Source organism: Siniperca chuatsi, linkage group LG23, assembly GCF_020085105.1.
Source record: "Siniperca chuatsi isolate FFG_IHB_CAS linkage group LG23, ASM2008510v1, whole genome shotgun sequence".
Classification (NCBI taxonomy): domain Eukaryota; kingdom Metazoa; phylum Chordata; class Actinopteri; order Centrarchiformes; family Sinipercidae; genus Siniperca; species Siniperca chuatsi.
Window position 1 is genome coordinate 16,306,382 of NC_058064.1, and position 16,266 is coordinate 16,322,647.

Genomic DNA, 16,266 nt, shown 5'->3' on the forward strand with positions numbered 1-16,266 from the left:
TGGATGTAGCATTTCAGAGTAAATTCATCTTGAGCTAAAGATGAGTAGTTCATTCTTTTTTAAACAAGTCTTTAAAATATATAAATATAGTAATAATTAAATACAGCCAAACAGAATGTAACTTTCAAGCATCTTTCAATCTCTGCAAGCCACATGTCCAAATTAGTTTGTGATGGCTCACATATGATTATCAGAGGAAAACTCCACTTTTGACCTTGTGAAAACCCATGTGCTGGTAGCTTAGTGTAGTGATTTTCAGGAATTATGAAAACTTCCTTGTTTAGGATCAGGTTCCCTTTCAACAAACAGTTTTGTATCTCCCTTGATTTTAAAAATGTATGTTCAATGAAAACCTCATTCCACATCAGTCATTTTTAAGCTTTGTCCATTATCTTAAATGGGCTGTAATAATGTAATGGCCTTTAGGGAAAACTTTTGTTTGACACGCAAAAAACAATGTTGAGGAAAGATTTCAACAGTAGCTTCAGAACACTTACATTTTGTTGGATTAATTTCGGCTGGGCTGCACTGTAAAGAGTGTAAAATACAGAGGAGGAGAGACTTCCACCAAACCACAGCATTGTCGAGGTTACAGATGAGGAGAAGTGACTGACAGTTTGTTGGTTCGAATTTCCACATCTGCTTAGAAAATGTGGGTTGTTTGTTTCTCCACCCTGAACAACTACTGCTGAGGTGCTCCTGAGCAAGACACTGAATCCCAACCTGCTCAGAGGCCAATAATAGATAACTGTAGTTGTACTGGGCAGCTACCAGATGTGTGACAGGTGTGTAACTGTGTCAGCAGGAGGCAGGACAGTAACAAAACGGATTTGGTTTAATACATTCTTTAAAGTTTTAACAGACAGATCTTTGCTGTTTCTTTGCAGTGGTGGGAAGGAAGTAGGACATTTAAAGTTATGATTAACAACTTCAAGGGGGATTAGATCCATCTGTTTCTTTAAAATTACACTTTAAAGGACCATGTTTGGCTGTTGTGGCATATTTCAACCCATTAACTACAAATTCTCAATACTTAATATTACAGACAAACCTTTCATTTCACTACTGTATGAAAACTAGCTTTAAACTTGCTGGAGATGAGATTCCTCCCAGTACACATTTAGTCTTCCTTATGTTTTAGTCACATTTATCACCCTTTTTGTCACACAGCTACAAGCAGGGACTCTTTTGTAAACTCTTCCTGTTAGTGCGTTCAAGGATGCTCTCTCATTCTTTTTCTCTTTCTGCCATTTGCCTACCAAATAGTTCCTCACATATCATTCACAGCGACTGCTCACAGGCAGCAGTTTGCATGCTTGTGGTGAGGCTGTCCGCTTCCTTATATAGAATGGCAGTGATTAAACTTTTCACACCTAGGTAAAAGAGAAAAGGACTTGCTGTTACTGGCAAAAAGAAGGGATTATGCACCTGCATTTGAATAAAAATATATTCCAAATATATTCTGCAGCAAATAACGATACATGCTATACACTAAACTGCACATTCTGTAGCTATAATCTCAATGTCTTGTCACACTTTCTGATCTTGGGTGTTATGCATTCTACTCATTTGCACTCCTCAGTGCTTAATTAATTTCATGCTTGCAAGGTTTTTGAAACTAATTTAAACACTCCATCATTGCTGCAGTTAGTATGATGTTTGCTTTTGAATTCCTATGAAGATGACAGTAATTGGGGGTCTTTCCAACAATCCATCACAGCTTGAATAGATGCTTTGTGTGGTCTGTCAGCTGATTTTGTTGACTTCTTATGCAATGTCTTCTCATCTGACAAAGATTTGTTTCTATTGACTGATTGTGGACCTGCTGTTTGGTACATGGTTAATGTGTGTTGCTTATTTGATCTTTTCACCCCTTGCCTTTTTCGAATATTTATCACTCTGTGTGTGTGTGTTTTTTTTTTTTTTTTTTAAGGAAGAGGCAGCAGTGCCATTGAGCACCCACTCACAAGCTGACAGCATTAAACACCCAGAGGCGGATGCTCTTCCTGATCTGTCCCACTCAGAGAACAACAGTAAGATTTCTCCCTCACTCGCTCTCTCTAATTCACTCTCTATGTGGAGCACACACTATCTTTCTGTTTCACTTTCTTCTCCCCCTACTGTCAGCTAGTTGCTCCACTGTGGGCATTTACAAGTTAACCAAGAGTGAGTAATTTCCTGACTCACTTGGTATGTTTGCTATTTGTTTAGCGGAGAGAAGACTGCAAGATAAAGGTCAAACTCTTTTAAATATCACAGTATGAACATTGTTTTTATTGATGTGTTTTTTTGGTAATCCAGAACTCCATAACTGATTTTGTAAAATCATGTACTTAGTATATGATACTACAAGCAGTAATGCCGTTACTATCATATGAAGACAGAGATTTTATTAACTGGATAAGTCAATTATTAATATCTTTTGTGCTTACTAAGTGCTGCTTATTTTACTTTCCATATGAACTACATGGAGAAAGAAATGTTCTCAGATGTTCAAAAATGTTTTTAAATAGTTTTCCCACAACATTAAATAAAATATTAAAGCTAATGTATTCCATTTACATGCAGGTCACATTGAGCTAATGTTTTCTGGTGTTGTCAAATGCACCCTGGGAAATGTAGTAAATCCATTAGAGTAAATTACAACAGCTGATAACTCAACCTGCAATCCTGGAATGCAGTCATCATCACACATTGATGATACTTCACACCAAAAGTTTATTTATAGATTAACCCATTTTTCTCTTGTCTCAGCAGATGCAGAGTCTCATTCCTGTGGTCCAAACCAAAATCTGAGCAACTCACCAGAACAGAACAAAACGGTCACACTTAGTAACACCCCTTCCACAGCAGCCGAGATGGTTCCTCCTGTCAGTACATCACCTGGACCAGATGAGACCATTACCCAGCATGAGAGGTGAATAAAGAAATAAATATTGTATATGATAGACTGGGCACATCAGAGTATTAGAATGCCTGTCTCCTTATGGAAATTCCAAATTATATAAAGTATTGCTGAGTGCATTTACATGGTTGTTGATATTCTGTTCGTGGGTATTTAAAAAAAAACAAAAACAAAACCCTCCTGCATTGCTGTCTGCAAGTGTGTCCTTTTTGGCACTACCTGTAGGGGGCGGCAAAGTTGGGATTATTTTTTTTCATAGTGGCTTTAATCATACAGTACTTTTCATGTGTTAATTGCAGTAAAGATATTTATTCGACATCTTAGCATATTGTGAAACTGATTTGTTCTGGTCACTTCAAAAGAATGTAAAAATATAGGCAATTGAACCATGAAACAAATGTTTTCCCTTAATTTCTGCTGAGAGAGGGAGGGATCACTGTACACAGAGCAGTGGCTTTTTTTAAGGGTGACTCAGCAGGTCATTCTTCATATGCCCTCTGAATCATTCTTATTTCCCATGAGACATCGGATATGCATCTGACATAATAATGACTGGCAAAACAGGATTTTCTAAAACAGAGAATGCAACAGGGGAGTGCAAAAGACAAAGAACAGGAAGTTTACTCACCACAGATGATGCATCAGCTGGTGATTTGGCTGTTTTAATTGCAAGAATTACCTACTGAGATGGTTGATGTGGATGAGAAAAAAAAAACATGCACAAACCTAAGCTGCAAAACAACCTTCTCTATTTTTGTGTTCTTAAAGTTTATTTTCGCCATCACACCTAAACAGGAACTTCAGCCACAGACACACCTGTTCCGTTTGTCTTTGGAAGGCCACAAAACTAATATTACCATATAGCCTCATCCAGCATCCTGACTAATTTATATAGCAGTATAAAATGACCCTGCTACATTTGAAGTTGAAGTGATGGGTGTTATCAGTAGTCAACGTTGAAGTCACCATTTTACTGAGTTTCATCATTTCCCTATGACTTGATCAACATTTGCTAGTCAAATTGGTGTTTTCTGGGCTGTGGGAGGGGTGTGCAGCCTAATTAGTACCTCTGCAGCCACGCTTTGCAGGGACACAGTCCACCTACAAAGACAAAGGCTGTTCCTCATCTCTCTAACTGTTTCATACTCTAACAATTGTGTCTCATTAGATAGCTAGAAAGTGTATCTATCTGTATAAATCAAGAATGAGAAAATGGATAGTGCTTGACTGTTGACCTTTCACCTGTGGTTAGCACCCAGCCAACCAGTGAGGACACAGGAGAAGAAGAGAAAGAAGGCGAGGTAGACTTGAGCGCAGGAGCCATGAGCCGCACTAAGGTTAGTAGCAGAGGGGAACTGTTTTAATGCATAAGGGAATACAACTTCCTCTGTTCTCTTCAGCACCGTCTCCCCACTGCTTCCCCTTCCTCCTTTTGACCCTCTGTCTTTCTCTTTTTCTCTGCCACTTCATGTGTGTCTTAGCTGAGTGAGAGTAGGTGTGTTTTGAAGTGAGTGGGGTTCAGTGGGCAGGGCGGGGGCTGGCTTTCCTTCAGAAGGGCTGGTAGGGACAGGAGAGGGCAGGGGTGTAAAATTAAGGGAAAGGTCAGAAGACCAGGTGGCCATTATTCTACTGACCGCTCAAGCCAATGACTAACAGGATGGGTTATCAGCTTCCCTGAACTCTGTTGGCAAAGGAGGCAAGTACAAAATACTTATGGCTAACTAAGGTGTACGGGTTAAAAAAGTGCTTTCATTATTGCTAAGTTTACTTCAATTTGAAATGCTTCAGATGTCTTAACAGTTGGACGTTGGGCTTCACAAAAGACAATAAAAAAGGAAGATATCAATTCAAAGCAGATCATCAATTAAGAGACGGTTGAAATGGGGTAATTTAATAGTGCTGTATGAATGTTTTATACAGCACTATTAAAATACCCATCGCAATCTCCCCGAACACAAAACAACAACAACAAAGATATTCAAGTTAGAATGATATCAAACAGAGAAATGTTCACACTTGAGAAGCTGAAACAGTGAACATTTGGCATCTTTGCTTGATGTCTTACACGATTAATTTAATATCAAAATTGTTGTCAGTTAGTTTTGCTTTTACAAGCAGTTATATAAAAGTAGAATAATTTATCAAGAAGATGATTGCCCATTAGCAAAAGCCTGGACACAATGGATCTTCACCGTATGTTTTGTCTTTCTGTTATGATGAGTTCCTTTGATGCATGGTCTATACACTAAGATTGCTTCATGGTAATTATGCCCAGCCTCAGAAGGGCTTGCAGTGTTTTCATGTTAGAACCAAGACTCACGTGTTGTGATGCTGTTTCACCACAGTCTGCTGCTTTGCATCCTGCTGAGAGACCGATCAGCTTGGTTTATTTAGTCTCCCACCTGCTGGTGGCATGCTGGACTGCCTCCCTGCTGAGAGATAGTCTGTGGGGAGCCAAGGAAGGCAGGCTTTGACACTGCGGGTGTGTTCAGTACGTCAATAAAATGCTGTTTTACACTCGTAGAAGCCTGGTCAAGAAAGGCTTTTCAGTCAAATCCAAGTCCAATCCAACAATCAAGTCCTGGTTTTAATCGGCCAGCAAAGAGAAGGAGTTGAGTTTCAAAATCATTTGAATATGTTCAAACAGTAGTTTTACTTGTAAATGGAAGATATTTTCACAGGAATTTTCCCAATATTTATGTTGTGAGTAGGTTGTATAAGGTTCTATCAAATTGATAAAAATGTGCTGGATTTGAATGTGATACCAGTTAACGATTCATGCTGCTAAGAAATAAATGAGCAGCAGCCAGTTTTATTATGCTTCACTGTTTTTTTGGATGTAAAATGACATTGAAGTCTCCTTGGGTTTTGTAGTCAGTGAAATGCTAAGGCAGCTCTCCTATTTTGAGCAGTGTCAAAACGGATATTATGCAGACTCATTACACAATATCTCATTGCATTGCTCTGAGCGCTCACCTTGCTTCATTGTGTATGTGTGTGTCCACACGACTGTATGCACGCAGTCCGCCTCCACTACTTAGCACTGTGCCAGTGTTAACGTTTTCTCTAAGCACCCCTCTCAGCAACACACACACTCTCTGACAGAGCTGCAGGGCTCTCCATGAAGCTCCACATTATATAAGGAATCAGCCCAATCTTTCTCTTCGACACTCTGTACAGCTTAGATAGCATTTCACTGCCATGGGACAGGTACGCTACATGTATGTGTGTTTCAATCATTGACCGTTTCATGTAATGTGGGGCAGAAAACTGTGCTGCAGGGCCACCTGTCTTTTTTTCTCACCCCCTCCCTCGTTCTCTGCATTTTACTTTTGTCCATCTCAGAGCCTGAGCCAGGACCAGTCGGCAGACAGATCAGCAGTGGAGGACAGGTGAGTGATTCACTGTCAACTGCTAGCTCAGGGAACCTTTTGAACTCACAGGGTTTTCACACTGCTTCACTATCCAACATCGGCAAAAACTCCTAAAGGCTAACAAAGAACTGTTGTCTCTGCATCATCTCTAAAAGCCAACTGTTTTTCTTTGGTAGAGACATTAAGGTTTAGATTTGTTTTTTGCAAATGCTATATTGTCTAAAGGTGCACTGTATGTGTGTTCCAGTGCATGTCTGCTACCTGTGTTGGTGGAAGAGGAGGAGAGTGTGCAGGACAGTACAGCCGAGGTTCCAACAGTAGCCGCCAGCATGGAAGGTAGGAAGAAAATCTGTGTGTATGAAGGAAACAAAGAGAGAAGCTGATATTTCTAAGCTGAATGTTTGTTTATGCCTTCTTACATCTACATGTAACTTTGACCACCCACACACCAACTCTTCCTTCCAGGGACAGACCAGCTCACCAGCAGCAAAGTGACCACCTTCTTGGACAGCAGCTCTCCTCAGTCAGGATCATCCTTCACACATGCCAGCCAATCAGGGAGCGGCATGGGCAGCATGACCTCTGACCCCTGCCAATTGGAGGATAGTGCAGCCAAAAAAGACTCCCTCCCCCTCTGTGGTAAAAACAAGAAGGAACTGGTAGGACCTGCTCTACTCCCACTTTGTTCTCAACTGACTGTTGGATCAGTAATTCCACATCACTGAGCGAGTTGATCACTGCTTTGTGTGGATCAGGGTTATTATACTGTTGTTTTTGCTATTGTATTACTTTTTCTTTTTGGCTGGCTGTCAAATTTTTATTATGCTTTGGTTTTCATTTAGGTCTGGTAGTAGATATAACAATGATTATGATGGAGATCAGAACAGTTTGCAGCAGGTGTTATGTAATACAACCAATATATCATTCAGTTGTTACCTATTACACAAACAAGTTTAGAAATGTACAAGTTAGTTTTGTTTCAGTGTTATAATTTTTTCATAATGAATCATTTTTATAGTTAAATCTGTTTTGTGTTAAGTTTTTTAATGCTTAATTTTTTCAGTGACGAGATTGTGCCATTGGTATCTTGATTCAGCATGAAATGTTGTCTTTCCAGCTATGTGTGTGTGTGTGTGTGTGTGTGTGTGTGTGTGTGTATGAAAGAGAAAGAGAGGAAGTGCATAGTTTCATTTGAGCTCCACTCAGTCAAGAGCCAACTACACTGCCAGCTGCTTTGAATCTACATATTTGACCTTTATTATGTAAAGACTATTGAAAGAGAAGGGAGAGTAGGAAGGGAGCGAGTGAAGGGAGCGATATGGATGTTGAGGGCATTGTGAGCATGAAGGATCAGAGTTAAAAGGAGAGCAGGAGGGGGAGAATCAGAAGAGGGACGCAGTAATGTTTGTCTGTACCCTGCAGGAGCGGTCACGCAGCATAGAGGCTATCAAGGAGCACAAGATTCAGGAGGACCAAAGTGAGACCAGCATGGCCACTGAGAAGGAATGTATGTGTATTATATTTGTTGTACACTGTGTGTGTGTCTATCTATCTATCTGTCTATCTGTCTATCTATCTATCTGTCTGTCTATCTATCTGTCTGTCTGTCTGTCTGATATTTACTACCTGTCCTTTGATACCAAATTGAATTCCATTTTAAATGAGCATTTGTACATTTACTATTTAAAAATCTAAATGGTGTCATCACCGTGCCATGATACACCTGCTGATCATTTCCCTTTCTAGCTGAGACGTCAATGATCTCAGACACCAGTGACACCTTCAAGGAGGACAAGAACAGGTAAGACAGCAAATGATCATAGTAACACAAGCTAACACTTAAATCCATAATCATCCATGTGTACATGTGATAAGACTTGTCACAGAGTTCTAATTGTTGTCTCTTTATCTACAGCCTGTTGCCTAATGACAAGGAGATTGAGGTATGCATGTATGATCTTGGAGCTGCATTCTATAATTAGTAATGTATATAATTGGTGTGTTAGGGACACTTTTTTTTCTATTCTTTTGTTGTATAAACAGGACACTTTGGGGATTACGTGTGTTTGAAAGGAAATTTTAAAAGCCACATATGAGTCACTTGTCCTCAGTAGTCTCAATGTATGAATTCTCATTTTGAATACAAAGGGGTCACAGGGTTTGCACTTCTCTTTGAAACCCGTAACCATACTCATAGAAAGTTAATGTATCACTTTGTTAATGCAGGCTGATGAGATTCTCTTGAAATCTGAGGGTTTTCTACAGGGAACTGGGAAGTTTCATAATTTATCTAGTGTAATTATTCCACCAGTGCAACAATGGTGTCTTTAATAGGTGAAAGGCAAACACTCTTACCTTAATCAAACAAGGAAATGTTAGAAATGGTCATCTCATTTGCAATTGGCAGGATATAATGTATCCAGCAATGAGTGAGTTAAGTGTCTTTTTCATGTTTTCAGATGGAGTTCCAGCGTCTGGCGTTGGGCTTCAAGTGCGACATGTTCACCCTGGACAAGAGACTCCGGCTGGAGCAGAGGTCACGTGACCTGGCTGAGGACAACGTCCGCAGGGAGGTGTCCAGCTGCCAGGGCTTACTGCAGGTCAGTCTGCATACATGTGTAACTTTCCAGCTTTCTGTGGATGGAGCACTATCTTAAGTTCTGTTCCATCCCTGACAAAATCATTTTATTTGCCAAGTGCAATTTAATTTACATTGTCAGTCTCGAAGTGTGGACTTTTTGATGTTTGCTTACTGAATATTTGTAGTGCAGCTCTTTTTTTTAATAATACTATAATTTGTCTTGCACACCTCTCCAATTGCTAGAAACATGTAGAAAAACACAGCGTATTTTGGCTTTATTTTGGTGTGGCTTCATGTGGTGAGACTGAAACAGGTTTCAGCCTCCTATCACACTAGACTACTGTTGAGAGTAAACAAAAGTGCAAACGATGGGTGGCTATGATACCCTGTAAATGAAAAGACTGCTTGATGCACACTGGTGGCTTGGTGACAGACAGGTACAAACTGCTTGAAGTTGATTTGATAGCACCTATTTTTGGTGATTTATGTTGTGCAATAATTCTTGGCTGTTGTAAATAAATGGGCTGAGAACTGCATGAATCTTGCAAGGATCACAATGTAAAGCAATATTGAAGTGCTTTGAGTAGTCGGAAAGACTAGAAAGGCTTTATACAAGTACAATCCATTTACAAATAGTAGAGGGAATGGATCTTGCATCTTGTTCTGCAACTGTAAATGTAAGTGAATAGGTGTTGGGTTAGTGAGTATGAGTGGAAAATTATCTGTAAAACTATTTGTGTGTGTCTTGTCAACTCGCTCCTTGTCCTTTTTCTCTCTTATCGCTCCTCCCAGGCTCTGACTCCTCTGTGTGAGGACGACAACCAGTCCATGGAGATCATCCAGAGGCTCCAGAAGAACCTGGATATCCTCATCCAGTCCATGACTAGGGTGTCCAGTCGCTCTGAGATGCTAGGAGCTATTCACCAGGTGGGATAATGTGCGATATGTTTGTGTTGTATTTTTTTCCACTGATTTGTGGTGTGATGAAAGTATGATCTGAACTCAATTTTATTCCCATGCCAACAAAAAACCAAACAAATTGCACTGTCTTGAGATTGTGTGACTTTGATTCTGTGGATTTAATGGAGCCTTGTGAATGTCAGGAGAGTCGTATTGGTAAGGCGGTGGAGGTGATGATCCAGCATGTGGAGAACCTGAAGAGGACGTACACCAAGGAGCACGCCGAGCTGCTGGAGCTGAGAGAGACGCTCATGCAGAACGAGAGGTCGTTTGGGTCACAAACCGAAAGAGGTAGGGAATGCAGCGCATAGAGACACGTGTTACACACTATCAAGGTGCAATTCATTGTTGGACTGATGTTACCAGTTAGATAGCTTAACTATTATCTTGTGCTAATAGTTGCCAACTATTCAGTATTTTCTCCCACAATTGTCTTCTAGGACCTGTCTAATGAAATGTTATGGTTGTGGCAATGACGGGAAAGCTCTTGAGATGCATTAGGCATTACAGTATATGATACATATTTAAATGCACGTTTAGATTTTTTTTGTAGTTATGATTAGTTTTGAACCTCCATATATAGCACTGGCTCAATATACTGTAGTGACAAACCCATATAATCTAACTGTGCTGTATGCGTGTGTGTATATACAATTGGGGTATATGTCTAAATATGTATGCTTAGTTTAGTTATCTGGTTTGTGTGTACCATCACTGTTTGTCTTTCCAGATGACTTCCGTGGCAAGAAGCAGCCGACATCACAATACTACAAGGTCAGCTGCAGCTAGGTTACATATGATATTGTTGTACTTTACTCAGGACTGATGTTGGCTTGATGTGTTAATAATGTTCATGTGTGTTTATGAAGTAAAACATTTTTTCCCCCTTTCCCCCAACAGTCGTCAGCTCGGCGGGTCAGCATAGCAGCGATCCCCCGCTCTGGTGGAGGCAACGTGCACTTTGACATGGTGAGGACAATGCTGCCATTGCTTTTGTCCAACGAGAGTGATCCAATCAGATCCTGTAGCATGCACTTTAGCTTTGACACAGTCAGCAAGTGGGCTTTTTGCATGCTTAATACAATATAGTTTATCTAAAGCGTGCTTCACTAGAAAACTAGCATCCTGCTTGCAAGAGTGCACTTTTCACTAAAAGTCGATGGAAAGTTAAAAAAATTATCCCCAAAAGTGTCCAAAGTATATTTTTATAAACACATTGATTGCTCCCTCCATAACTAGATATCCTATTTTAAACTGTGTAGATAAAAGTCAGCCTAAATGTGTGTAAAATGTAGGACAGGTTTTAGTGCTGTTAGGACTGCACTACTAAGTTATGCATCCAGACAAGCAGAGATTTTGGTCAGACTATGAGAGAAAATGGATCCAGGTTTAAAATGTTTGTTGTTATGCTTCAGGTTGTGCAAAGGAGCATTTTTGTTTACATGATCATGACTCAAATAGTTTGATTTTCCCACCACAGTCCAAAACACAAGACGGCTCAGAGGCTGAAACAGAGAGACTGACCAGGCGATCCCCATGGTAGGTATTTGTATGTGTGTTAATGTGTGTGTTAAATCTTTTATATGTCCAGTGAAGTCTTAGTTGATTTAGAATGTGAAGAGGAGAGTGTGCTTAAATTAAATGTAGGACTGTTTAAATTACTTTACCTTTAAAACACCCCAGCAGTTTCTGATGTGTGGCAAGCTGTTCTCTGTGGCTGTCTTTCTCAAGCCACAGAAGTTGCTGTACCATGACACGAGGGTTGTTGTTGTTATGCCCTTTATATGATAACGGTGGTTTCCAGGAATGTGGCAGGGAAGAGCACGGCGCGCCCCCCACTAAAACGCTTTGTTAGTTCTGCGGCCTGGGTTGACACTGAAGAGCCCTCTCTCATGATGAAGGGGTAAGACATGCCAAGAAGAAGGGTACCACGCTGGCTGTGTCGCATAAGTCCTTTCACGCTGGACCCAGACGCATAAAGATGGCAGCTTTCTGGTATGACATCATTACTGTCGGTCCAACAGTGGAGAATACTGGGATCAATTAGTCAATTCACTTATGTTTTGGTCAGGTTTACATTGCTCCGAGCGCCCCGGTAGCTCACCTGGTAGAGTGCGCGCACCATGTACTTAACGCTGAGTCCTTAACGTAGCAGCCAAAAAAAAAATAATATTTTTTTTACATTGATCCAAATCCAAAATGCAAACTTTACAGGGTAAAACAGAGGTTGAACTTTCGTCCGTCTCAACAATTATGTGCCCAACAATTTTAGTTTCTTCCTGGGAGTGTCAGATGATTGACATAAATCGAGTGTAACATAATGCAGCACTAAACCCCAAAAATGACCAACTGTGCAGACATTAGCAGTAATAATGTAAAGGAAAGGGTGAAGCTTAGACTGCTGGAACAAACTCAAATTAGAATGTTGTCTGTGAGACCAGGAAAAATCAGTGATGATGATGTCAAACCACGCAGCAGCCATCTTTCATGCATCTGGCCCCTCCTCACATGGGGAAGTGTTTATCAGAAGGCAACATCCTTTTGTGACATTTTCCAAATCTAGCGCATTTTTCCTTTGTGTCTTTGTAAGATAGTGTGGACTTTTTTATTTATTTATTTATTTTTTTTTTTTTGCATCATATAGCTTTCAAATGTTTGGACAACAAGAGTAGAATGTGCTCTATTTGACCAGCTAAGCCAAAATTGAAGCTTAGATGATAAAATGAAGCACTTTTAATGCTCTCCAAATATCTGAAAGGTTGTGAAATTGCTTTGTGGGTTCATGATATAATATCGGAGCATGTAATTTGCATTGCTTGGCATGCAGAAAATGATTTCAAACATGATTTTATCAGGGATATCTAAAAAATATATCTCACCTGCTGTACACAAAGATAATGTTAATCAGTGAATATTTGTTGGCTGCATATGCATGAAATGAGCATGTGTGCGTGTGCATGTGCACATACAGAATCAGTGTGGTTATGCAGCCATGCTTGTATTTGAATGTGCAACTGAACAGTGTGTTTGTGGATGCCTGATCCACGCATGCCAACAGGACGGCCTGCGACAACACCGACTGCCAGTCGGACGACGAGCAGAAGGAGCAGCTGGTGGCACAGAGGAGGAGGTCCAGTCTCAGTGAGCTGGGCAACAAACTCACCTCCCTCATTCTGCCCCTCAAGACGTTAGTCCGACCAAATACCCACCATTAGCCTACTGCAGCTCCACTTTCTGCTAGCTAAGAGGCTAGCTGCATAGTGGAAGAGTTCATCATTTAGCTTGTACGTTTCCAGTAGCTGTAAACTAAATGTTTTCTGGCATCAGCGGTCATCTGTGACATATTAGATATTTTTATTTTATCTCTATCTTTGAAGTGCAGTGCAAAAACGCCACAAAATTGACTGTTTAACATCAGAACTCATACAGCCATCAATGTGTCCAGTATTATGACATCTTAACATCAGTGACAGATTTTTTTGTCAAAGTTGGTCTCTGTAGGTGGTGCCCCTTAGCATTTCAGCCAGTGTGGCTATCACTGGTCACGATAGCCACTCAGTCCCAGTACTTAACAAAATGATAGTTGTCTGCTGGAGACTTCACATTTAGTGCTCCAGAGCATTTTTGAGACACCAACAAATGTCGAAGATTTCATGAGCTACATATAGGCCGAATTGTTTTTCTGTAATTAACTTCATTCATACACTATGAATTATTTAATGAGATTATCACTTACGTGCTTTTTATCATTTTCTATTGTTCAAAAAGTTGTGAGTATATGAAACCTCCTAAATGATGCAACTCTTTCATTACATGGGTCTGTGCTGGACTAGCTTCTTCTTTGCTCCAGGGGCTCAATGGCTTTTAATCGTGTTAACATTTTCACTGTAAGGGCCAGAAATAAACCATTTCCTTCATCTGTTAACTGTCTTGAGATCAGTGTATGTCTAGTGTGACAAGTGATTTTAGAAGCTTTATGATTTGTTTCATGCATGGATCTCAAGTTCTGATTTGCGGTGTGCAGCTAACAAAGCATCTAACTGATAACCAATCATCTTTACACCTTAACAATTTTATGTGCAAACTACTACACTTGGACTATTTTCTTTATTTTTGTGGGGCAACTGAGTATTTTGTGCAAGTGGATCATGTGTTGTTCTGAACTGTCCTTTCCTCTTTTCCTCCCTCCACATTGCTCAGGAGTCAGGATGAGCTGTTTGTAATGCTGTAAGTGTGTAGGGAGGAGAGTCCAAAGTGGCAAGTGCTTGTGGATTCTATCTCTGTCCAAAAAAATAAATGCATGCAAAAGGCCTGTATTTATCAGGTGGGAGCGCCAATCAAAGGCCACTTAGAACCTTGCACTGACTGTCATAATGACTATAAAGTGATTTGAAGCAGCTCTCCTACTGTCGACAGATTCCAGGCCAAAATTGTCTGCTGCTTGTTTACTTAACCAGTCAATGCTCAAATCCACCTCCATGCCAACCGCTATTAATTGTGCTGCTGACAGCTTTTTCATTATGCTGATGAAGATGATGTGAATGGCTTTGCATCTTTGACACTGTTTTGAGACAGGTGGTAAAATGCGCTTCATTGAAGCCAACTTTAGATTGCACCAAGCTGCAGCTAATTCACTGCCTGCCATCCATTGCATTAGTTACCACAAATGATGCAGTTTTTACTAAAAGGTCTTCTGTGATGACTTATTCCCTTCCCTGTGTCATTTTTGGTAACTTATTCAATCTCTTGCTTTATCTTGGACCATCTTCTCTTCTGTCATGTCTCATTTTCTACACATCCTGTGATAACATTTCATTCTCATTCGTTGCTCACCTCCAGTCCAAGCCCTTCCTCTAGCCCGACGTCTACAGACCCAGGAATGGCCCAGTCTCTGTCCCACAGCCTGACCTCTTCCCGGGCAGCCGCAGCAGTAGCCAGAGGTGGCAGGGGACTCTGGCTTTGGTTGGCGATGGTAGTGGTGCTAGCAGGTACGCTCAGTTTGTGTAGTACTTATGTTAAGATAATTCTTTTCAATCTTATAGATGATAAAGATAATTTTCTACTTGGATTTGACAACAATAGAAATAAATGACCCACTCTATACTGACTAAAAGCCTATACAAATTGGCATTTTCACATTTAACTGTCTCCATGTGCATTGTTTAGAATACAGGAGTTCACTGTTTTACAGGTTTGAGTTTCCTCTGTTTTCGTAAACAATTTCTGAAAATTCATTCATAGGTTTTAAAACCATTTATAAATCTCAGTCTGTGTTCTACATGTTCCAATCACAATGACACAGCTGCTCTTTTAATGTAAGAGCAGCTGTTTATAGACATTTTCCCAATTCTGTTAAATATTCATGGTTCTCCTGCAGGTCTCTTGGCACTGCTGGCCAGTCTGGTGATGCAGCCAGTGGTAGATGCAGCCCCTGTGGGGACCGGGGACTCCTGGATGACCATCCAGCAGCTGCTGTGGCCCTATGCAGGGCTCCGGCACAACGGACAGCCCCCCGTCTAGCCCCTGAGAACCAGGGTGGATGGTGTTACTGCCGATCAGCCCTCTGCAGAAATGATCTGGGGTGGTGATGAAGAAAGTACAGTGTACCACTCCTGAGTGGAGGCTGTTGGGAAGTTGACTGGTGCCTGAAGATTCCTAGAAGAAGACTTGACAGGCCAGGCCTCAGGGGATAGTTAACTCTATAAAGGATTTTATGCATCACATCACGTTTGCTAAATTAGTTAGTCTGTGTGTGTGTGTCTGTGTTTTAAGAGAAGAAGCAGTTAAAGGTGGTGGCAACCAATGTCCTTTATGGTGGGTTGCTCAACATCGTTAACACATTATGATGCAGTTTTCCTGTCAGTGCTGCTGGCAACTGTCTACCTGGACCCAACAGAATCTGTCAAATCAGGCTTGATCAGTCATCACAGCTGGCACAACATTGACCAATCACAACTTCATCAGAATGATAGCACTGATCCACCAAGTCATGCAATGGGCCGCTGTGCAGTTTTCCATTGATAAACATCATGGACGATGGCTCCGATTGTGCCACATTTCATGCACTTGAGGAAACAGGACTGACAGCCTTTTTAATGGAATTTTCCATTAATTTCCTTGTGGGTTGCAGATGACATTTTATAACTTAAGTCTATAAACACTGGTAATAAAACTTTCATTTTAAGTGTTTTTTAAATTTTGTAATCTATATTTATGAGTTTGTTAGTGTTGAGTGGGGAGATGTGAATATCTGTTTATTTTTGTTAAGTTATAATTCTACATTGTTACAGTTTTAACACCAAAGGGTTTTTTATTTTTCTCTTTAAGTTCTTGCTGTGGTTCACCGTTTTCAACTTCATACACTTTTGTATGTTCCAAAGAAGATGAAACTTTGCACAAATAAAGTAGCCAATTCTACAATAGAAGACGTGTTCTTATGTGCATCC

General features: G+C 40.5%; 1 protein-coding gene across 9 annotated transcripts in view; it reads left to right on the top strand.

Moving 5' to 3' along the window:
- The window catches only part of LOC122871248 (lymphoid-restricted membrane protein), a 34,501-nt gene extending 18,259 nt beyond the window's left edge, over positions 1 to 16,242 (top strand). For 3 of the 9 annotated variants that reach the window (XM_044186134.1, XM_044186132.1, XM_044186133.1), the window contains exons 21-40: positions 1,934 to 2,033; positions 2,755 to 2,917; positions 4,158 to 4,242; positions 6,251 to 6,297; positions 6,527 to 6,615; positions 6,745 to 6,938; positions 7,702 to 7,786; positions 8,026 to 8,080; positions 8,195 to 8,222; positions 8,739 to 8,879; positions 9,653 to 9,787; positions 9,964 to 10,111; positions 10,551 to 10,594; positions 10,721 to 10,789; positions 11,301 to 11,359; positions 11,625 to 11,723; positions 12,879 to 13,007; positions 14,021 to 14,047; positions 14,660 to 14,808; positions 15,198 to 16,242. In XM_044186134.1, coding sequence (XP_044042069.1) covers positions 1,934 to 2,033; positions 2,755 to 2,917; positions 4,158 to 4,242; positions 6,251 to 6,297; positions 6,527 to 6,615; positions 6,745 to 6,938; positions 7,702 to 7,786; positions 8,026 to 8,080; positions 8,195 to 8,222; positions 8,739 to 8,879; positions 9,653 to 9,787; positions 9,964 to 10,111; positions 10,551 to 10,594; positions 10,721 to 10,789; positions 11,301 to 11,359; positions 11,625 to 11,723; positions 12,879 to 13,007; positions 14,021 to 14,047; positions 14,660 to 14,808; positions 15,198 to 15,340 — 1,989 coding nt within the window. In that variant the 3' untranslated portion in view covers positions 15,341 to 16,242. The remainder of the gene's footprint in view (positions 1 to 1,933; positions 2,034 to 2,754; positions 2,918 to 4,157; positions 4,243 to 6,250; positions 6,298 to 6,526; positions 6,616 to 6,744; positions 6,939 to 7,701; positions 7,787 to 8,025; positions 8,081 to 8,194; positions 8,223 to 8,738; positions 8,880 to 9,652; positions 9,788 to 9,963; positions 10,112 to 10,550; positions 10,595 to 10,720; positions 10,790 to 11,300; positions 11,360 to 11,624; positions 11,724 to 12,878; positions 13,008 to 14,020; positions 14,048 to 14,659; positions 14,809 to 15,197) is intronic. The other 6 variants (XM_044186135.1, XM_044186136.1, XM_044186137.1 and 3 more) reach the window with 6 other exon arrangements.
- The last annotated feature ends 24 nt before the right edge of the window (positions 16,243 to 16,266 follow it).